This window comes from Pempheris klunzingeri, chromosome 1 (genome assembly GCF_042242105.1).
Source record: "Pempheris klunzingeri isolate RE-2024b chromosome 1, fPemKlu1.hap1, whole genome shotgun sequence".
NCBI lineage: Eukaryota > Metazoa > Chordata > Actinopteri > Acropomatiformes > Pempheridae > Pempheris > Pempheris klunzingeri.
In genome coordinates this window covers 12,697,707-12,720,692 of record NC_092012.1, presented here as the reverse complement: position 1 = coordinate 12,720,692, position 22,986 = coordinate 12,697,707, and the positions used below count along the sequence as shown (strand labels likewise).

Sequence of the window (22,986 nt, the reverse complement as noted above, 5' to 3'; positions counted from 1 at the left end):
TTGTGTTGAATTTCTAAAGATACTAGAGTTGAAGCAGAAACTAAAAGAATATGAGGAGAAGAACATGGCGCCTGGAGCTTTCAACCTGATCTCTTCCCAGAAACAAGCAGAGTTCAAAAGGTAAGCATGTACATGAGTATGATTCAGATTGTATCCTGAGACTGTTTCTTTAGCTGCCATAAACCCTTTTAGTGCAAACAATGTAGTTTGAACACACACATTATCAGATGATGCTGTGTCTTTATCTATTTGTTTATTAATATTGTACAATAAATATTCCAAAATGAAGTTTAATTAAATTTAGCAAACAAGATTTACTAAAAGCTGTTGAAAAATGCCACGTCTAAGGTGTTGATTCTCAGTGGGATCAACAGGATTCACCAAGATAATATGCCCATTTGATTCAATATTTATATTATGAATATTGCTTAATGGAATAGTATGAAATGAGTGGCATGAACATGATGTTTTGTATAGACATTAGTTTGGTAATTCTTCACTCATAAACTCATGCATACTAATGGACGATTGCATCGGCCATCGCCGACTTCCGCTGCTTCAGCCCCATTGCTTCAAGGTTCGACGTGTTGCGCGATCAGAGATGCTCCTCTGCATATATTGATTGTAACAAGTGGTTATTTGAGTACATCTTGCTTTTCTATCAGCTTGAACCAGTCTGGTCATTCACCTCTGACTATCAACAAGGCAATTTTACGCAGAGAACTGCAGCTTGTTTGGCTTCTTTCAGTATAAAGAAACACTGGCTCTATTCTAATCTTCTTGTGGATGTCTGAATTCCTGTCCCTAAGGCACCTAAGCACCCTGTGAAGAAAACTCATTTTGTATCTGTGATCTCATACTTTCTGTCCAACAGTATGGACACCTGCGTTACTTCCTCTAACATACCAATCAACCTGTCAGTCTCTTGCTCAATCTTTATGTCACTCATGTGGTTCTTCAACAAGAACCACAGATTTTTAGCAGCACAGAGCAGCAATTCATTCACAACCCAATGGATGCAGTCTGTTTTCTATAGGAGTGGTTTCAAACTTTGGCTGCAGGCCACCCAGTGCTAGTGTTTGGATAGTCTGTCTTCACCCTTTACATAAACAAAAGCCCAAAGTTCAAGTGCAGCTTCAACCTGGAGCAGCACTTTCAAGGTGTCGTGCACCAGCGAAATGTTGCTAAAATAAGAGCAAAGTGACTTCTTTTTTACCCAAAGCAGTTCTACAGGCTTTGATCGGTAACACACAGTGTCAGTGTAGATATCATTAGTTAAAAATTCCAGCTGCCTTTTGCTTATTTGTTTGTGCTGCTATGCACACACACTCACAACAAAATACACTGATGGTGTTTTTGACAGCTGACCTACCTGGAAAGTGTCAGAGTTAATGATCCAATACTGCTCAATTGTTGATAAAAGCCTCAATCAGTTCCCACACTAGATCTGCTTGTTACTGCTGTGTTTGTGTTACCACTATGAAAAAACCTCCAGGAAACTGCTCATCATCTCTATAACATTGTTTTTTACATGAAAAAACTAATACAGTTTTATAGGATGTTCAGAGAGAGAAAAGAATATATTTTTGTGATTTTATGTTTTGGTGTTATTTTTTTGGTATAAAACTAAATACCACCAGCTATATAAGAATTTGAGCTCTACAGCACACCAATATTTTACATACTATCATACATACTTTTATGACTTTATTCCCACATTCACTCCTGACCTGTACTGTAGTCAGTGGAAAGAACAACCATATACTAAAATATTGCTACATGATGTGCAGTTAATTAAAACTAGAATGGTGCTCTCTTTACCTTAAATCTGTCTGAAAGTTCAAACTCATTACATATGCCTGAGCAGTGCTGGCATATAGGAAGGAACTATTCTACTTCTTAGATTTAAAAAACAGATGTGCTTTTATTTCCAAGGTTTAGGGTTGAAAACCGCTGGCATTGATATTGTTGTTTTTGGAATGGAAAAAATGCAACCTAATTTTCATCATCTGCCACAAACACATAGTAGGTACCTCTGTGTGTATGAAGGTATACTAGTGTTTAACAAAACTGCTCTAATCAACATTATCTCTGATATCTAATTTAAATGTCAAGGTTTCATTTTTCATAGGGACGGCTGTGTAGTGACTTTATTTCACTTCAACTGATTTGTGCACATTTATTTCTTTTACATAAATCAGATCAACCACAGTTTATGTAGTCGTCTTTAAGGCATACAGTGGCATCTGTCAGGGTATTTGGGTTAGGGGCGGGGGACACAGAAAAGCTGAATGAGTCTCACTCCCACACATTTCATTCACTGGCATCAGAATTCACAACTCGCACAGTGAGAGGCTCTGAATAGAGGCTGCACGCTTCTCACGCTATTAAAAATTCAGCAGTCTAGCAAGGCCACGACGTCTCCTACGTCACTGGAGTTACATTGAAGAGTGCAGTCACATTTCAGCGACAGCTCTCCAGTCTTATTTACCTGCATGCCTCTCCTGTCTCTCCTCTCGCTTTAACTGAACCAGACAGCCACTTGCATTGAATCCGAATATCACCTCAACTCTCTATTCCAGGAATACATATATATATCATATAGCTGAGAATATCTTTCTGACTTCCAGTTCAAATAGAACTGACGTCTTGTGGAATCTATATTAAAAGGTTAACAAAATAACTTAGTAAAGGACTAAAATCATTGTTAATAGGTGGTGGTGGTAAATAAAGATATTGGTCATGCAAACATTTAATGACATTAATTGGTATATTTTTACCTTATCATTATAAGTAGTTTGCTCTATTTAAACTGGCTCAAATGTGTTGATAAAGCTGGTACATGTCTCATGACCTTTTGTTATGTACATACATAAGATATCTTGGCACAGCAGTAAATGCATTTGCTCCTTACATGTAGCACAGCAGCTTCTAATCTAAGCTTGAATCCCTGTGATCATCACAATGATTTACTGTATTGCATTATACTAAAAGGTGTTTCTAATATGCTATCCATGTCTTATTTAGAATGGACCTGACAAAAAATCATTCTTTAGTATAATATACTCCAAAACAGAGTTTAATGAATGCCTATCTGACAGTACCAGCAAAAACTGAGCCTTACAGCTTCTCAAAGACGCAATGTATTGCAAGGCTATTGTAATCAATTGCATTAGACTACACATTTGCACTGGGTTATCAATTTAAGGATCCAATTCATCATTTCTAAACCATAAGAATTACAAATATCTTTTAGATGTATTTATAGGGTGGCCGCGTTTACAGTTGTTACAGTCAGGACTGAAATAACTTGCTCTTTGATTTCGTGAAGTTAAATAGCAAGCGTTACTTTAAGACCATTTCTACAAAGTTTGATATTAATTTATGTCTCTCTCCCTCTTTCCTTTTCTCTCTCTCTCTCTCTCTAGGGTGTCAGACTCTCTGCAGCAAATCTTCTCAGGCCGGGCCCAAATCAGAAGAGAACAGCTGGATTTGGAGAGACAGCTGAAGGAGAACGAGCTGCGCCAGCGCTACAGTGAGGAGGACAACCTGCAGGTCCAATATTTCTGTGCCAGAGAAAAGACTGAGAAGGTAGCTGATGCTTACGCTGCTATCCACAGATTCCATCATCCCCGCAGAAAAACAGCTGCTGAGTCATCATTTCACTTCTCTGTTCTCTATAGTTGTCTTAGCCTCTCATTTACGCCACTACAGGACAGGGTCACTGCTCCCCAGTTCCTGGCTCTTCTCTGCCAATTGAGTCTCAGTGGTCGGCCCAGTCGTAAATGCCATTTAAAGTATAAGAAGTGAATTCTCAGGAATTTTTGGGACCAAACTTTGCAGACTGGTCCACTGCCATCCTAAACAAACTAGAGCATGGGAACAGTTTTCATGGGAGTTCTACTAAATCATCTGTCTGCATATTAAAACTTTAATTTAAAAAAAATCTCCCCTCCAACACCGAATTCTTAAGAAATGTCAAGAATTTTAAATGAATCTATACTGCTTAACTGGAGCCCGGTTGCCATATTGCTGTTTCCAGCTATAATTATTATTATCATTCAGACCACAGTTAAGAGTATGGAACACCAGCACAAACAGTGGACTATTCATAATATCACTTAAATGACCTTTTGTTGTTGCTGCTTTCAACAGGCCACTTGTAAGCACGAGCGGAAGATTGCCAGCTTACGCACTCAGCAGCAACACATTTGCAAACGTTTGAAGGAGGCAGAAACACGTTTCCTGGACAATGATGGCTTGCTTCATCGTGTTGAGAATGAGATTAAGCTGCTGAAGTCGAATGACCCAACCTCAGAGGTAAATAGAACTTACAGACCCTTTCCACATTTACTGGAGCTGAGTGATCAACTGGCAAATGTGTATTTTTGTTGTGGACGGTGGACTCTGTAAGTTTCATTTCATCATTTTTATTTCCTGCTTAAAAATATAGAATTTCTCCATGGTTTAGTATAACCTTTATCTTTTTAATTGAACAACTGCATGTAGAGGTTCTGTCAAATTCTTTTGTGAGTGCTGGTGATTACCTGTCAGAAATTGTATAAGCACTATGCTTGTAATCATGTTTGTACAAATTCCAACAACACTTTGCACTGACATCCGTATTTGAGTTCACAAGGTCTTGTCAGGCTTTGGACAGCAGATCAGTGGAGGCGAACAGTAACTAAAACTAGATACCTAATTACATAACTTCTAGACAGGATGAAATAGTTTGAGTTAAAGAAGAAAAATTAGCATGACTACATATAGAGAAAAACTTTACAATGTGGGTTACATCCTTCAAAACTCATCGCTTGGTGTTTTTTGTTTGTTTATTTTGGAAGGTAGGCTGTGTCTCTACTGGTGTCGTGACTGTCTTTGTTTTCTTCCCATCTGTTCTCCCAGTAATTAGAACCGTGCTCATTTTATTTCTCCAGCTCACTCGTGGATCACTGAAGAGAATAAATCAATACCCTTTACTCATCCCTCACACAGCAGCCAGTTACCTAAAACCATGGCCATGTTATTTTTTTCTTCTTTATCCTTTCTTCCAGGAACTGACCCAGAACTATGACGCACCCACCGGTCAAATGTTCTCTCTGCTGTTGTTTCGTAGTTTCTTTACGTCAGAGATCTTTTTTTTTTTTTCCCCTCTCCCCTCCCTTACCCTGAGCAGACAGCTTTTCTGATGAAACATGGATGAAAACAGAACTTTGCATCTTGTCTCTAGTATCCTGACCCCCAGCCACCTTTTGTTTTTTCTAATTCAGTATGCTGTTATGTTAGAATGGCTACTGCTTCATAATTTCCACACTCTGACCTCACTTCTCCCCCTTGTTCAGGTGTTAGAGAAGGACCTACATTGCCACAGACTGGGGCTGCAGGTAAACGATCTCAAACATCACATCAAGCAGATGGTCGAGCTCACTGCACTGCAGGATCAGGAGAACAAGCGCATGCAGAAGTAGGTTGACAATACCCAGAAACACTTCTTATTAAATTAACTGTTACTCAGTGCAGCCGAAAGAGCTGCACTTCACCTCAGTCTAACCCACGTTTTTTCCTGGAAAAAAATTTTCCCATTGTATTTCAGAATGGTGAACATCTTGTTGCCAGCTCATAGTCGACACTACTCAGCGTTGCGTGCGGCTGGGCTGGTCACAGCAGCGGATGAGATGGAACATCATGAACTAGAGCACCTTGTGTTGAGGGAGAGAGGCGTGGTTTGGGCAGACCAAGAAGGGGTGGGGCAGCAGCTGAAAGGTGAAGGGCTTGGAGAGGAATCACAGGAGACAAATGAGGTGGGAAGCATTGGGCTCTGCAGCGAGTTGGCACCTGTCCTGTCTTTCTCTCATCTGCTATACCACCAGAGTAGCCCCTGCAGTAAGTCATCATACTCTTATTGTCCTATTGTTTGTTTATTTAACATACATTTGGATGCTTTTTTTGGGTTAAATTACAAAACAAGTGAATACTTAGAAGATTTGGTAGGGCAAATTATGCATATATATTATTTTTTGTTGCTTGTGGAAAAAAGTGGGAAAATGCCCACCACACTCAAGAGGATGTTTTGCCTGTTTCCTCTGACTAACAGACTAATTTCTAATTTCTCAAGTTTTTTTGTGTCACTTAATATGATACAGGCAAAACCAACCACATGGCCACAAAATATGGGGTCCTAGGAGTGCCATAAAAAGAAGAAAATAAATGTGGAAATATTAAGACAAATAAGCAAATATAAGAAAAATGTGAAACATTTTCATATATTATCACATTTAGTTGTTCTGTAATTTCTGTATATATTTATTTATGTATTTTAACAAATATGTATTTATTAATATTTTGCTTATAAAGTACTCTGTATTGTTTTTACATTTATTTTTATGTGTCATTTATTTGTGTTTAGCCCTTTATTTATTCTTTATTCCTAGCATTATGCCAGCGCTATTCAACAGCAGTCAGGTATGCCATTGGCTATGCACTTGCTCGCCCATTTAAGATGGCATCTCCTGTATGGGAACATCACTGGTACTGTGCATGGAAAAAAGTTAAAAGAGTGAAGTGCGAAGCGAGTCGTTGTTAGTTACGTTGTCAGTGCCGGCAGATCTTCCCTTTCTGCAAACAACGTGAACAAGGTAATTTTTCTGAAAATGTGAAGCTAAAAGCTGCTAATGTAAATAAAAGTACAGTGTAGTTCAAGTTAATTTTCTAAATGCTGCACTTTAATGGATATCTATTTTATTATATTTTTTTATTAATTATTCATTGTGATTTACTTTTAGGTAAATTTTACTTTTTTTATTATTAGGTGGCAGCTGGCTGCAGCAGTATTAAAAGAACGCACCATGGTTATTTAACCACTGTTGAATGTGGAGGAAGTGGCCACCCAGCCTGGCCAGAAAGGCCCTCCCAAAGCCAGTTGATTGAAAAGTAGCCTGTCAGTAATAAGAATGATAAGTATAGGAAAAATAAAGGTATAAGACTAAATTGTACTATATAAAAATGAATAAATAAAGAAAATATACAGAAAAAAATATATATATATATACATATATGGAAATAGATGAATGAATACATTTCAATATATGAAAATGCTCATAATTATCCTGTGTTTCATTTATTTTAATATTTCCATTCTTTTTACGTTTTTGTCTTTATTTATTCACATTTATTTCTTATTTTGTACAGATGTTTTTGTGTTTGTTTTTTTTTTTTTTATGGCACTGCTATGACTCCATAGAAGAACCCCCAGATGCATCAACTGCAGTAAAGACTGATTGCTCATAATGACTATACCATAGATCCCAAATCAATCAATTGAATAACAACAGAAGAAAAACAATGCTGGTTGGAGGAAATGTATGTAGAGGGTGTTTTTATGGGGAGGTAGGTCGCCCCAATAATTACTCTATTAAGTGCATACAACAGTCTCACCCCTCCTCGTTCCACAATGTATGAAAGAGAAAGAACAAGACTTTGCAGTGAATGAATCTATGTCAAACCGTTGATGTCATTCATCCCTCTAACACTTTTTATTTAAGTATGTTTACTTGAAGTTGAGTTCATCCATCAGACATGATGCACTGCAACTTGGCAAAGATTAGCTAATATTAATCTGACAGTCAAACATCAGCAGCAGGGTTGCTTTGACTTTACTGAGTGAGCTTGTGTTAAATGTGACCATATGTAGCGTGTGCAAGGCAGGACATGTGAGAAGTCACCAAACCAGAGCTATAAAAATCTGAATAATCTCTACAAGTAATCAGTTTCTCTTAAATTTTAGTCCGTAATTTGATAATTGCCTCATAACCTTTTTTGTATTATTTTATGTAATATATTTTGAAAAGCAGATAAAATTTGTTCATGACTACTATTTAAACCTTTTTTTTTTCTTTTCACAAATAGCCATATCTGTTATTTAATGCATAACTGCACCTAATATGCCTGTTTCATAATTCGCTGTGTCAGGATATTATGCTAATTGTCATGGGGTTACATGTCGTTGATGGATGCAGAGTGCTACAGACATGAACAGTACCCCATTAAGCACATGCTGTTTTTGTTGAAGACAATAATTATTAAGCCTAATTGTAGTGTCTTCAACACTTCACATTACCCCCTTACAGACAGCATCCAGAATTGGAAAAATATGTTTATTTTTGCTATGATTTTAAATTTGTTTTTCAATAATATTTTTATCTGATGGTTCTGTAATGTGACAGGCCTAAGATGTGAGATTAAAGACAAGCATATGCATGTGACACTTGGATGGAAGGTCAATATTACAGTAGTGTCCTGTAAGGTAGTTCAGTGTGTTTGGACTTGGTCAAGGCTTAGTGTGTATTGTGGGACCCATGAGATTGCTCAGTTCATTTTTAACTGTCATCTCTGCTTGACCTAGCAGCAGGAGGCCCTCATGACATATAAGCCATGACAGACAGTGGAGCATGAACCAAAGCTGGCCAGCAATACTCAATTACTATGATGGTGTCTTATCATTTGTGAGACAGTAAACTGTGCTCCCGCCCCTCTGCTCCACTGCTGGCTTGTTTTAAATTGTATTAAATTGAGTACTTCTATGAAAGTGTTTTTTGTTGGGTTTTTTTTTTTTCTTTTTTGTTAAATCCATTGTCAGAAATAAAGATGTTTTTGACAACCCCTGAACACAGACATTCATGTCAGCCCCTTTTGGATCGTAGTTTAACGTTTAAAAGATGATTACATGTTTGTATAAGACCCAAAACACTCCAGGTTGACTTGGTCTTTGGACAATTCATTATGAATAAAAAGTTCCTCTGACTTCACATTTCTGCCACAATGCACGATGCATCATGCTTGGGCTTTGATATATGAGATTAGATTTTTCTTGAGCCTTTTACAACAGTCAGATTGTCTTTTTCTTAAGAAAAGATCAGCTGTTTAAACGTCTGTACAGTCTACACAACGTATACTCCTTTAGTCATATCCCTTTAAGTGTTTGAAAAAGTGTGATCTTGGTAATTTTTTACATTTTTGTGTCAGAAGGGCTTCAGAAGCTTTTCAAGCTAATGTGTTGATGTTTTTCCTTTCTTTTTTTTAAATTTCAGGTGCAGAAGGGCGTACAAAAAGAACACTGTTGTGCAATGCTGCTCCATCACCAAAAGGTAAATCTACTCTCCTCTCTCCCCCGTCTTGCGGACATACTGTAGTCATTAATCTAAAACCCCTGCATACCTGTTAATCCCCCCTCCCCCTCAATCATTCACTTATTTGCTCTCCCCTTGCCACCTTTCACTCAATCCCTCACACTTGCCCCAAAAACACACCATAAGAGATGATGCTGCATTATTTTTCTTCTGAAGCAGAACACACAGATCATAAAGATGTGTTTTAACGTGCCATAAAAAAGTTAAATTGTTTTGTGTTAGCCTAAATTTTCACTTTACCATGTTGCTCTTTATTTGCTGAACATGTAGCAGGTTGTGTGGGGTTTGTAGCAGTTTCTCTAAAGGGACTTGTTCAGAGTAGTAAAATACACAATAAAAGTCAGACATGTCATATAATTTGATTTATAGTTGCGGTGGAGACATTCTGTCATGGCCAAAACTTAAATAATGAAATGATGTGAATACTCACAACCAGTTTTATAGAGGGAAAACCATACACGGAGCCTTTGGGGAAATGTAACACAAAAACCTTTGTGAAATATTGCAGTTCAAATTGGCAGTAATGATATTTACTGCAGGTGGCCTATATTTCATTGAAACATATTGTGGGAAAAGTAACTTTTGAAGAAAATACTCCTGCCAGATGACCAGAGCTCCTTGAATGGAAATGAGACTTGAAAGCACTAGGGAGTTTGTCATCACTGCTATTAAATTCCCCTACAACCTTTCATAATAAGTGAACTCCTTTCATTTAGTTGTGAATATTTTTCTGTATGGTCTGTCCAACGTTTTTTTTCACTTGATTTTACTTTTCTTTGCCAATAAATCTCTTGTCATCTTTGTGCCAACACCTGCACTTTCCCTTGTTGTATTACCATGGTAATACAATTTTAACAGAAAAGCTTAGAAAAATGGCCAAACTTTGATTTTATTCAGATCAATACAGCATTTGACACACCCACAGCAAACCTCTGAATGGAGTTGGTATTTGAAAAACACAAATTTATACTTTTTACCACTAAGACTAATGTTTATGTTAGTAACAACAAATTAATCAAAAGCATAAAGATAATCTAATAATTCTCAAACTACTAATTTTAGATGTATAAAGTAACAATCGCAGTGGACCTTGAACAATAGTGAGCACAGCTGTACAGTATCATTGTGAAATGTGCCTGATTTAAAAAAAAAAAAAAAAAAAAAGACATATGTTAATATTATGTCAGTAACATGCAGTAATGCTGAATGACTGATTGCAACCCATCTCGCAGTAACACCATATGAACCGTAGCTTAATAGTGACTTACCACATGCTGTGATCATTGCCACTTATTCAGCCTTTAAATAACTGTCGCTGCATTGCTATTTTCTCATGATTGGGAACATGTAGCCACAGTTTCAACTCTCTAATAAAATAACAACTGTGCATCTTCCTCAATTATGCATTCAATGGCTCACACTTGCATCCTTGAAAACCAGCCTGTCCATTTTAATTTCAGTCTAGAGCCACCACTCATACATGCAAGTAGTGTATATATAAAGACAATGGGTACAGCTTTATACATGTTGTGCAGCATTATCAGCTTTGCTGACTGACTGGTCAATTACTGACAAATCCAAGATTATATAGAAGTGAAACTGACCAGGTGTTTTAATAAACAAGGCTTTTATTTGGCATTCAGACAAACTGTTCTGATCTTATCCTGATGCTGTTTGTCAGTCCCTTACTGCTTCCTCAGCTGTTAATGGTAGTCACTGCAGCATGTTATGAGAAATGGCTCCACCCTGCAGCTTGCAAAGCCAATCAAATTTCACCGGTTTTAGAGAGGGTTGGGGTTTTGAAAGAGCATTAACTCTTTGTGGACTGCTTAGAAATAGCGAATCACACAAAAGTGATCACACTGAAGGAACATTTCTGCATTCCACATTTGATTTAGTGTTGATTATAACTTGTCCACAAGTGCATTTATTAATAGCATTGTGATTTTTCATGCAGCAACCTCCCACTGTCCCCTTTATCTTGTTCTTTTTATATTCCTATTCGATCTTCTACCCCTCTCTTCTCTCTTATCTATTTTTTCCTCCCTAGATTTTTTTTCTTTCCCTTATGCTTCAAACGTCTGTTAGTCTGTTTTTTTTCCTCCATTCTGCCTTTCTTTCCCTCCTACCCTCAAATGTTTTTCTGTGTCTGTCTAGCATCTAACCCTCCCAATCCCTCTTGAGCTTCATTCATGAAAATGCAGATCCACAGCAGGGCAGGAAAAAACGTCAACAGACGTAAACTCCCCTGCTCCACCAACCAGAAAAGGCGCACTATAAAAAACAGGCAGCAGCAACCAGGCGACCCTAATTCAGTGCAGCCTCCACCAGAAATAGCAACTCATGCATGTATTAATCCCCTACAAGCCAAAAATATGTGATTGAAGGAACTCTGCTGCCATTTATTGCTAGGGACAACTCCTCTGCCACAGAAAAAAGGCTATTTATCATCATCTCCTCTCTCGGTGTGCTGTCTGAAGTCTGACTCACATTTGCTAAATATGACATTTTGATATTTAGGGTAATGTCTAAATCAGTCATTCACCTTTGCATTTAGTGTTCTTGCTTCCTTTATGTGCTGGCATTTTTCCTTTTTTAGCCCCCTCTCTAACCCCCACCACACCTCTGCAGGAAATGCCATGAGTGTAATGGTGTTCATAATGTGATGCAGACACAGCGGTTTATCCTCATTCTGCCCTGCAACCTCTAAAGGTTTTTTGTTGCTGTCTGTTTTAAATGAAGGTAGACAATGTAGCAGAAAACTACTGAATAGAATTTCATGTATCTGTCAGGTTTTCAATATATCATGATATATAATCTATAATTTAGTAATCCTGTTTTAGTGTTTAAAATGACTGAGGCTGAAGAAATCAGATGGTTCGTTATCATTCAGGCTAATCTTAATATAATTCAATTTCAACAATGAAGCACTTCACTGTGCACATTTAGCTGTGTTTTAGGGGTGACAGGTTTATTGTCACACTTTGTACTCATGTGAATTGCTCATCATCAACACATCTTGCAATATTCATTCCTTCATTAGAGAAGTTTGAGGTCTTGAATTGAATTGGGGATCCTTTTCATTCTTATAACTTATTTTTACAAAAAGTTAGTAACCATCAAAGGCACTTTAACATACTTCACACTGGATGGAGTTAGTCGTCCCTAAATTTATCAATTTCTCAGTTAAAAATGTGATTTTAAAGAAGATTTGTGACTTAAGTTTGTAAAGGTGGAGACACCAAATCAGTTTTAAAATGAATAAAATCACCACCTCTATTATATGTATTATACTTGTCTAATTATTTAATGCATAAAAGTGAATCATGGTTGTTTTAATTCTTTGTAATGAGAATAATTCAAACAAATAAAATGAAGGAATTAGGTGTTGAAAGAAATTCTGGCTTTTATTAAAGCCATAGTTTCAACTCATGAATAAAGCATCTAATGGATGTCGCAGGTGTGACAATCAGCCCTCCCGAGCTCTTGACAAAGGTTTTATGCCAGCTAGACTTTAGACTTTTACTTTATTGATCCCCCATAGGGAGAAATTTACATGTTAGCAGCAACAGAGCTACCACACATCTTTAGCTAGCAACTGAAAAGTAGACTAAAATTAAAGCTATTTCCTTCCTCTTTTTGATAAATGTTTCATTTTAAAATGCCTTATCGCTAACTTCTATCACAAAAGCAATAGCAACATGAAAAATTCCTCATCTCATCGTTTTGTGTGTTTTGCATATAATGGCCAGATAGAACTGAGCATGACATCACACCAAACGTTTGATATCAACATGATGAAACGGCGCCCTCTAGTTTGGCTGTAATTAGCACTGTGACAACGGAGCTATGAGACAACCAACCCCATTTCCCCTAAAACTATTTTAAAAATTGACCAAACATAAATTTTTTTGGAAATTTGTTTTCTTGCAATAGTTAACACTAAGTAATTTAATTATTTGTTTATTTATTTACTCCAACCAATCCCCATGCTATTTGGCACAGAATATGGTTTACTATCTGCTAGCATACGCTTAATCTCAGTACTCGATTACCATCGAGCTACATTGGTCATTGGTGCTAAATAACGTCCACATTCAGCAAAGGCTAGGTCGCTTACTGACAAACATACAAACAAACAAGTTCCTAGCTAGCTATGTGTACAGGTAACATAATGTTAAAAAGCAGAGTATTTAATTTAATGTTAAAAAAGAGCAAACATAAGAAAATATACTTGGCACTTTGAGATCATTTTCTGTTTACAGGCAGCAATACAGTTGGCTGTTGCAGAACTGCTGGCTAATGTTGGCAAACTGAACTCATTTACTGCCCCATGGGTTCATTGTCCCCTGGTTCTCACTGAGAGGGTGCATTTAATCGTTCGTTATGGCCGCTACAAACTAAGTACCGTATGATGTGTGTATATATATATACGCAAACACCTTTATTTTTGCTGTAGACTGAAAACATTTGGGTTTGACATCAAAAGATGAATATGAGACAAGAGATCAACATTTCAGCTTTTATTTCCAGGTATTTACATCTGGATGTGAAATTTTTAGGCGAGCAAAAGTATTGTAACAGATAGACTTAAAATACATTAACGTGAAAAGACTTAATATTTAGTTGCAAATCCTTTGCTTGCAATAACTGCATCAAGCCTGTGACCCATTGACATCACCAAACTTTTGCATTCTGCTTTTGTGATGCTTTTACAGGCTTTCACCGCAGCCTCTTTCAGTTGTGGTTTGTTTTGGGGGGTTTCTCCCTTCAGTCTGCTCTTTAGCAGGTAAAATGCATGCTCTATAGGGTTGAAGTCTGGAGATTGACTTGGCCAGTCTAAAAACCTCCCACTTCTTGCCCCTGATGAACTCCTGTGTTGTTTTGGCAGTGTGTTTTTAATCATTATCTTGCTGCACCATGAAGGATCTTCCATTCAGTTTGGTTGCATCTTTCTTTAAATTGGCAGACAAAATGTGTCCGTCGACTTCTGAGTTCATTTTGCTGCTGCCATCATGTGTTACATCATCAATGAAGATGAATGAGCCCATCCCAGAAGAAGCCATGCAACCTCAAGCCATGCCATGACCTCCACTGTGTTTCACAGATGAGCTTGTATGTTTGGGATCATGAGCAGATCCTCTCTTTCTCCAAACTTTAGCCTTTCCATCACTTTGGTAAAGGTTCATCTTTGTCTCATCAGTCCATAAAACTTTGTCCCAGAATTTTTAGGCTTGTCTCTGGACTTTTTGGCAAATTTCAGCCTGGCCTTCCTATTCTTCTTGCTAATGAGTGGTTTGCATCTTCTGGTGTGGCCTCTGTACTTTTGTTCATGAAGTCTTCTGCGATCAGTAGACTGTGATACCTTCACTCCTGCCCTCTGGAGGTTGATGCTGATGTCAACAGTTGTTTTAGGGTCTTTCTTTACAGCTCTCACAATGTTTCTGTCATCAACTGCTGCTGTTTTCCTTGGTCTACCCGTTCAACGTCTGTTACTTAGTACACCAGTGGTTTCTTTCTTCTTCAGGACATTCCAAATGGTTGTACTGGCTATGGCCAATGTTTGTGCAATGACTGTGATTGATTTTCCATCTTCTCTCAGCTTCACAATTGCTTGTTTTTCACCCATGGACAGCTCTCTGGTTTTCTTGTTGGTTACGCCTCTAACTATAAATGCAGTCTGCACAGGCAAAACCTAAATCTGAAACTGAACGTAGACATTCAGCGCGATTTATTGTTTGAATAATCAATGTAACAGGACACATCAGGGCAACAAAATACACCTGTCAGTCACATGGTCCAATACTTTTGCTCACATGAAAAATGGGTGGGTTCAAACAAAAGGTGCTAACTTCTAAGTTGTGTATCAGATCCAGATGTAAATACCTGGAAATAAAAGCTGAAATGTTGATCTCTTGTCTCATATTCATCTTTTGATGTCAAACCCAAATGTTTTCAGTCTACAGCAAAAATAAAGGAATTGGCCTCACTGTTCCAATACTTTTGGAGGGGAGTGTATATAATATTTTGATCAAGTTGTAACTGCAGGAGTAGCAACACCTACATTTTCTCCTTTCAAAAGCAGAGTTCAGAGCGGTGTGTTTCGAGCACCATGTTTTCCTCAGTTTGAAAAAAGGAGTTCAAAGACTGTTAGCAGTTAAATCCTTGAATTCTGGTCTATTTATAAAATGCAGTGATTTTCAGGGTAACAACGCCTGTCACAGCTCAATTCTGACATTGTAAAATTTATATGCGCAAGGACGGCACTATAATGTTTAAATGTCTCGTTCCATGCATAATAACTCAATAACACGAGTGATCACACTTTGATGCAGCTTAAGATAATGATCCATCTCATTTCTCTGTTGTGACATTGTTTAGCCTAAGGCTGTCACTTCAGCGCTTATTACTGATTGAGTGTCCGGGACCGGTATGTTTATTGTTGCCCTTCTTGTTTTTCAAAGTGGTTTGATTTGCTTTCACTTTCAAGGCCCTTTGTTGTGAACAGTGCATTGATAAATGCATGTCCAAGATGTGTGAAGATGCCCGAATCTATAAAGAAGGCTTGAAATGATGTTAAACTGTGACTTGTTCTTAATTGTTTCTCAAGGACCACAAATGAGGGAGCCCTCAGGCGTGCATATAGTCAGACAGCTTGTGAAAAGGTCTGTTGATAAAGAGGTCATCAAATATGGAGGTTGTCAAAGGCACATTCAGTTGCTATGTGTCTGTCAAGTCAATGCAGGTGGCTCAACCATTGCATGTGTTTCCACACGTGGGCCTTCTGCCTTCCTACTAACCTCATGACGGATGACCCTGCAAAATGTTCTCTCCTAAAGATAACGGTATCCATTTGAACTGCAACAATGTGGGCTGCAAAGATGATGTTCATTCTGTAAGCAAACACTTTAGTCACAATGTAACACGGTGACATTGCTGCCATACCACACCCTAAGTCACATGACACTTTGACCAGCAACATTTGGTCCCATAAACACTGGATACACCGTTTAGTTTGCAGACAGGTAATATTGAAATTTTATGTCAAAGTAAACAGGAAAAAGAGAAAGGGGGACAATCTGTTGTACAGTTCTCAGTCCAGTTTGACTCTTATCTGTATTCAAAGATTTGATCTTTGATGAGGAATAATTCTGTTGTACATTTATATGAAACAAGTTGTGCCAAAAGAGTCAATTCTTAAATTCCCTGAACACTCTCAAATATAAACTTTTTTTAAATTAAACAAAATATTCATATTAAATAAATAAGAATCAAATTCTTTGAAATGTTAACCATCAAAAAACCCCAACCAACCTGCTTCAACAGGACTGTGTGGCCGTGTTTAGACCAGCATTAATGTGCCCGGCATAAATGACAAACCCACTATTTTCATTTGATTTTGACTAAAAAATTACTGAACCCTGATACGTGCATGAAAGAAAAACGCAGATACAGAAATCTCTGATGTGAAATGGTTAAAACTGTTAATGTGCATCGTCAGTAAGATTGAATTAATTTTAGTGCTGCTATGTTAGTTCAATTTCTGTTAACTGTTAGTGATTTTTGTTTTTCAGGTAATGGAAGTCAGACCCATATGAAACAGGAACCTCCTCCCAGAATGCCCATCAGGAGAAATCTGAGTGCATCACTGCCACCGCAAAGCCCTCGGACCATCGCCAAGGCCCAAGTGTTTGTGGAGGGCATGCTCCCACTCCAGTGCACGCCAGAGCCCCCTCAAAAAACAGCTCGGGCCCTGACGCTGAGCTCTTCCAACGCCATGGATCCCAACATGACCTTTGAGGTTCCGGACAGTGATGATCAAACTGCAAGTAATGCAACCATTATAATAAGCGGCGGTAGTCCATGTCAAGCATCAAAGTCCACAGACTTCCCAGGTCCCAGCCAAATACTTCATCCTCCCAAGGCGAATGAGGGGAACCAGATTCCTACTAAAAGGTGAGAAAATATTCACATCTTAACTGCTCTTTTGATTTGCCTTTATAATTATTTAGACGTTGAGCGTACGATCTAGTTTGTTTTAGCTATTCTCTGTAATTTCAATGAATTTACAAGATCTTTTCCAGCAACACTGTAAAACACTGTATTTGTGTAATGGGGCGTTAGGGATGTGCATTTCAAGCAAAAATACTATTCAATAGTTACTGTGAGCTGTTAGAAGATTATTGGAATAAAATAGACACACATGCACGCTCACATGCCACAGCTACCGCCAGATACAGCGGGGGCAGCTCATTCAAACTTCGCTACATTGTTGTTTTTATTTTCGGCCAATTTTTTTTCACCCTTATTGCTTAAACACGCATTACTTGTGGCAAAATTGCATTTTTAAATTAGTTTGGATTAAAGCAGACATTAATTTGATCAATGCCGACAACGTCTTCCCTCCATCCGGACCAAGTGCCACAGCTGGAAGGGAGATCTCCCTGAGAGGAGAGGGGAGAGAGCCGGGATAAGAGCTAAACTGACTATTTGATTTTCTATAAACTAAGGAATATTTGAAAATCATGGCCCATACCTACACAGAACCTTTGTTCACATGAACACAGAGAACTACAAGTTGCACAGAATTCTTTTAACTGGTCCACAAATGGAGCCGATGGGGAACAGTGTCAGGAAAACTGTGATCTTTGAGCGATGACTCTCTGTCCATCTACTGTTCACACACTGGACATTTTCACCTCTCTGACAGCCAGTTAGAGACAAGCCCGGTTTGTGGCTGACTTGTAATGTAGATAACAGTCCTCTCGATGCTACACATGCAGTATATTTGTTGTCTTGGCAGTCCATATGGTGCGGGCTTTCTCCACTTTGAAGCAGTTGTAAACAAATTTATCGATACACCCACACACGCCCATTGGACTCATGTGGTCACTCCAAAACTTACTGCTACAATAGTTTACACTTCACATAAACATGAAATATTGTAAGAAAGGCTTTGGGAAACACTTAAGCACAAAAACTCTTCAAAAACACTTGATATATTATCACTTGCTGTGTGCTTTTAATTGGCAGAAACTTACACTTAGACATTTAACTGAATTAATTGATCCATCACTCTTTCCCTGTCACTACTGGGAAAGGACACTTTCACAAGAAATCTTTGAATTAGCTGTTTTGAAGCTTTTAATAAGAATAGCAAACACAAATTATAATGTCGTTAACTCTGCTAATGGAGTTCACAACGTTAGGGATGTCCCCACTTAATTCTCTTGATATTATTTTAGAAATTGGTACAGATGGAAAGTATATGTCATGAATATGTCACCAATGCCAGTCTTGGTAAAATGCCTAAACTTTATAACAAACTCACAATGATTCAAAGCTGGTTCAGTATTCATGCCTTTAAAGCATGGACAGTTCTTGTAGCTAACTTTAACCCTGAATTAAACATTTTTTCTCCAGAAGCATGAATTATCAAATTTTTAAGCAAGCCTCAGGACAGTACACAGAAAATTAAAAAAATTGCATCAAGAAAAATTCTCCTTATTTAATTAATAAAAAAATCTATTGTATTTTTTAAAATGCAGGCAACTCCCAAATTAGTACCATAAAATGTTGGGTTTTTTTTTAAATAATCTTAAAACACATCCCTCTGGCTGTCGACCGAGAGTGTCGAAGCTACTGAACAATCTGTGTAAAAGACGCTCAGACGCTTCTAAACCATTGAAAAGTGGTAAATCCTCCAAACCTTATTCAAAACAAGACGGGCCACAGTGCAAATAGTACAAGTGTTCTCACCAGCAGCAAGTTTCCAGACTGGAACATTGGGCCAAGAGGCTTAAGCCAGCTGAGCTGAGCAGCGTCATGGTGTCTTCAGCTGGAAGTGGCAAACAAAATGGGGAAACATTTCAAGCTATAGCAGCAGAAATGGATCGTGATAGAATGTGCATCATTTTATTTGTTGGATACAATTTTTTTGTTCCCAACCAGCCTCAAAATCTCAAAATGCAGCGCTTCAGTCAACGAAATCACAACACAAACGAATGAAATTGTTCAAAAACATCTGTGTTACCCCATAAACTGTATCACAAAGAGTTGTTTTTCCTCAAATACTAAAGACCAGGACTAATCCAGACTTTATGAGAGCACTTAGCACCTGGTCCTGCAACAGACAGGTCAGACCTCAAGGGAACACTGTTGCATTTAGGTAGCAAGAAAAAGCATTACCTTTGTAAATATTTCTCAGTACAAGACCATTGTGGATGGTGCTAACAGTGCAGCTGATGACGAAGAAACTCGAAGACTCCAAGAAACTTTTTTTGTAGAACTGCAAGTTGGTTGAGTGGCAGGGTTCATGTAAAGTGTAGCAGACGGGGACACTATAGGGAGGAGAAAGTTTTCAAGTGACTTTGACAGTTTAACTGTCGTGTTTGGAAGAAACAGAAAAAAAAACAGAAACACTGATAAAACAAACGTAGCGACCTGGCTGAGTAATATATGAGGAAGGTTAATTACATAAGGCTAATTACAGGTTAAGGTTAATTACATAGAAGGTGATACAGATTTCACCAGATTGATTTCCTGTGGTAGGTTCTTTTTCTCCCAAACACACTGTTACTTCTCGTTTTTAGGCGCCACCAGCAGCTCAAATGACCCACTCAGCCACATAGTCAGCCTCCAGTGGAATGTGTGCTCACTTTGGGTCTAGCTCTGCCACTAAAGCTGTACCAGATTGAGTTTTGAGCTCTTTACTGGTTGCAACTTAACCTCAATTATGCGTTTTTTTTTCTTAAACCTCAGATCACTGAGGTTGGATGTGCTCGAGGTGCGTTTGAGCTACAAAACTGAATCCTGGCCTGAGCTGGAATCAGTACAGCAAACTTGTGGATAGTTTATGTAAAATTGCTGAAATGAGCTCGTCAGTGTGCATCAGCAACTGTTTGAATAACCAGCAGGTGTATTTAGAAAACGGAAATGCCAGACAAACAAACATGGAGGGTATAAAAGGAGGTATATATAATGGAGGTATAAAACACTGCTTCACATTTATTTGAAATTTGCATATTCAAATATCTGAACACAGGTCCATCGAAACAAAGCATCAAGTGTCAAAAAGCTTTTGAAATGCAGCACAGACAAAATTATCAGTTATAGGGTTTTTTTTTTTAGTACAAATGTAAATGTTCCTTAATACCACGTGAAGTCCCAACAGATGTCATGGTAACGTGAACCTTTGCTCCGCAGACAACAGATCCCGTCTTTACAAGAGGTGAGACGAGCCAACCCGACCTACATGCACATGACGTCTGCTGCACAAGGAAAACGTAAATTTAACCGGTAACGTGCCACTTTTTTTTTTTTTATGTCTCTCGTATATTCATTATTTAGTCAATATTTGAAACCAGACTGAAGCTGCACAGAGCTGTCAAACAATATGACAAAAACAGCTACTTCTGGGTGTTATTAGGAAGGAATCCAGTCATAGTTGCTGAGCAGTTCTTCATGTTTGATCACTTTTTCTATTTCTACTTTTTCCCCATCCGTTTTTGTTCACCGCAGTAGCATCAGGGAAGAGTTAACGCAGGGTCTCTCTGCACCAAAGCGCATAAAGAAAGACGCCTCCGTGGCTCCAAGACCAATCAGAGTGCACCGTTTCGCCGGTAAGCGTCAACAGAGAAACTCACACATTTGAAGAGGACATATGCTTCTCTGTCTCTCCAAACTTCAAACTGTAAAACATGTGATGTTTAATCATGACGTACACATCTACCGAGCTGTCAGTCAGAGGAGTATAGTTCTCTTCATTCTTGCATTGACTATTGTTTTGGCGTCTGCCCTCAGGTTCAGAGGAGAACAAACCTCGGAGAGTTGTGAGGAGCATTTCTGAAGGAAACCTCAACCTGCTTGAACCTCAGAAATCCAAGTCCATTTTCTATAAAACTTCCCAACAGCTCAAACGAGTGGCCAAACGGATGTAAAGCAACACTGTGGTCAAATGGAACCATTTTGCCTTTATGAACATTTTTCTTTTCCATCCATATTTCGTCTTTTCATAATATTTTCTCAAAATCTAAAAAAAACAGTTGTCTAGGTTTCTCCAACACAAATGTTAATGGAATAAGATTAAACATAATTTAAGTTGCGTTATTTTCTCTACGCTGTTCGATTTAGCCTTACTTACACTCTGCAGTAAAATTTTACTTGACTGTATATAAACATTGTAAAGTTATTGATCTGCTTAGATTATTCTTTTGATATTTTAAGGATCATTTTTGGGAACTTTTAAACCTAGATTTTAAGATTTTAAAGCACATATACACTAACAAAAAAATAGAACAACATGTCCTGTGCTTTGATCTGTAAACAAGGGTCAGTCTGGTAGGTGACCAGGGCAGCTAATATCAGAGGGAGACTGTACTTGACCTTAAATAGAGGTATGACAGTGGCTGACAAAAAAATTAAATGCTCTACATTTAGCAGCTTGTGTTTTAAGTTCTTATTCTGTTATTCAGTATGGGGAATTGCAGATTTTTCATAATAAAACTACGTGTAACAGAATCTGTGGCTGTTTTTCAATAAATGAATCCCTTTCTGATATAGAGCATCTGCTTTCTTTTGTGCCGTTGGTGTTGAGTCTGAATGTGGTTTTCAGTGAAGTGTGGGTTACAAGATGTTCCAGCGATAAATAAGTTCATGTAAGACAGGCAGCTCAGGGAAGGTGAAAAATACAATGGCAAGAAAAATGGAACTGACCTGAGAGTGACTCGCAGCATAACTCACAAAGATAACTTTCTTGTTGTCTTCCGACCAAAAAAGCAACTGTTTCATATGCCTTTAGGAAAAAAAGGTGAACCCAGGGTGCAGTGATTGAGAGGAAGCTATTTGTCTCTACCAACGCCTTGTGGGGATTCTGGATGATTGAAGTGTATTTCACAGTTCAACATTGCAAGAGGTGTCACAACTAACTCAAACATTGTCGTCCAAAACTCCAATTAAGGTACACAAAATTTAGATTTCTAACCACAGGGTATTTCTGCTTTTTTCCAGGGTATATGTGGAAAGATTGTGGAGTAGCTGACTTAATTTGAAAAAAACAGACAAATCAAAAAATATGTTAGCACATTTATGTGTAACTCCACCTGCCTGAGTCAGTTATTATACCTAACTAACACCAAGTGTTGGAATGGAGAGTGCATAAAATGTATTTGGCAAGCAGGCAGAAAAAATGGTTGAAATGAATGGATAAATGGTTGAAATAGTTAACTCAGAGTAGCAGATTTAAGAATGAATCAATGGTTGAACTTGCTAAGAATATCAGTAAAAGTAATGGATAAAAGTTGGAAATAGCTCAAGTAATGATAAAATTAGCTCAAAGAAATGGCAAAACGTTTAGTCAGGAAAATGTAATAGATCAATTTGACCGAACCAACCTAAACACTGACTTCAACTGTAAGACAAAAACATAATTATCCGCCTGGCTAAAAGTAACATCCATTCAAAATATCATGACTGTTGTGGATGACAGGGTACGATGGGGCTGTTGGGGTACGTTAGAGAGAAAAAAAAGATTAGGAACCACTGCTAAGTACCACTCTGGAGTTCTATTTCAAAGATATTTTAGGATTTCCTATGTTGCATTTTTAGCCTGATCAAATGGGAAGAATTGCTGTGAACAAGCTTTTATTAGAATTTTATACTAAAAGCGATTGTCAAAAAATACCTCCTGGATCTATGATGGGGGAGGGACCTCATTGCTCTGTCTGGAGACAACTAGACTTGTCACTTTGAATTCAGTCTTGCAACTTTCAGTGGCACAGCATTCAGTGTGATCTTTATTTTT

At 38.0% G+C, this 22,986-nt stretch overlaps 1 protein-coding gene across 2 annotated transcripts in view; it reads left to right on the top strand.

Moving 5' to 3' along the window:
• Positions 1-21,726, top strand: part of kif18a (kinesin family member 18A) — a 30,231-nt gene extending 8,505 nt beyond the window's left edge. The window contains exons 8-17 of one of the 2 annotated variants that reach the window (XM_070830763.1): positions 20-120; positions 3,429-3,591; positions 4,156-4,320; positions 5,343-5,464; positions 5,594-5,883; positions 9,087-9,143; positions 16,760-17,141; positions 20,391-20,483; positions 20,709-20,806; positions 20,988-21,726. In XM_070830763.1, the coding sequence (XP_070686864.1) occupies positions 20-120; positions 3,429-3,591; positions 4,156-4,320; positions 5,343-5,464; positions 5,594-5,883; positions 9,087-9,143; positions 16,760-17,141; positions 20,391-20,483; positions 20,709-20,806; positions 20,988-21,124 (1,608 nt within the window). In that variant the 3' untranslated portion in view covers positions 21,125-21,726. Of the gene's footprint in view, positions 1-19; positions 121-3,428; positions 3,592-4,155; positions 4,321-5,342; positions 5,465-5,593; positions 5,884-9,086; positions 9,144-16,759; positions 17,142-20,390; positions 20,484-20,705; positions 20,807-20,987 lie in introns of both variants that reach the window. The other variant, XM_070830755.1, reaches the window with a different exon arrangement.
• The last annotated feature ends 1,260 nt before the right edge of the window (positions 21,727-22,986 follow it).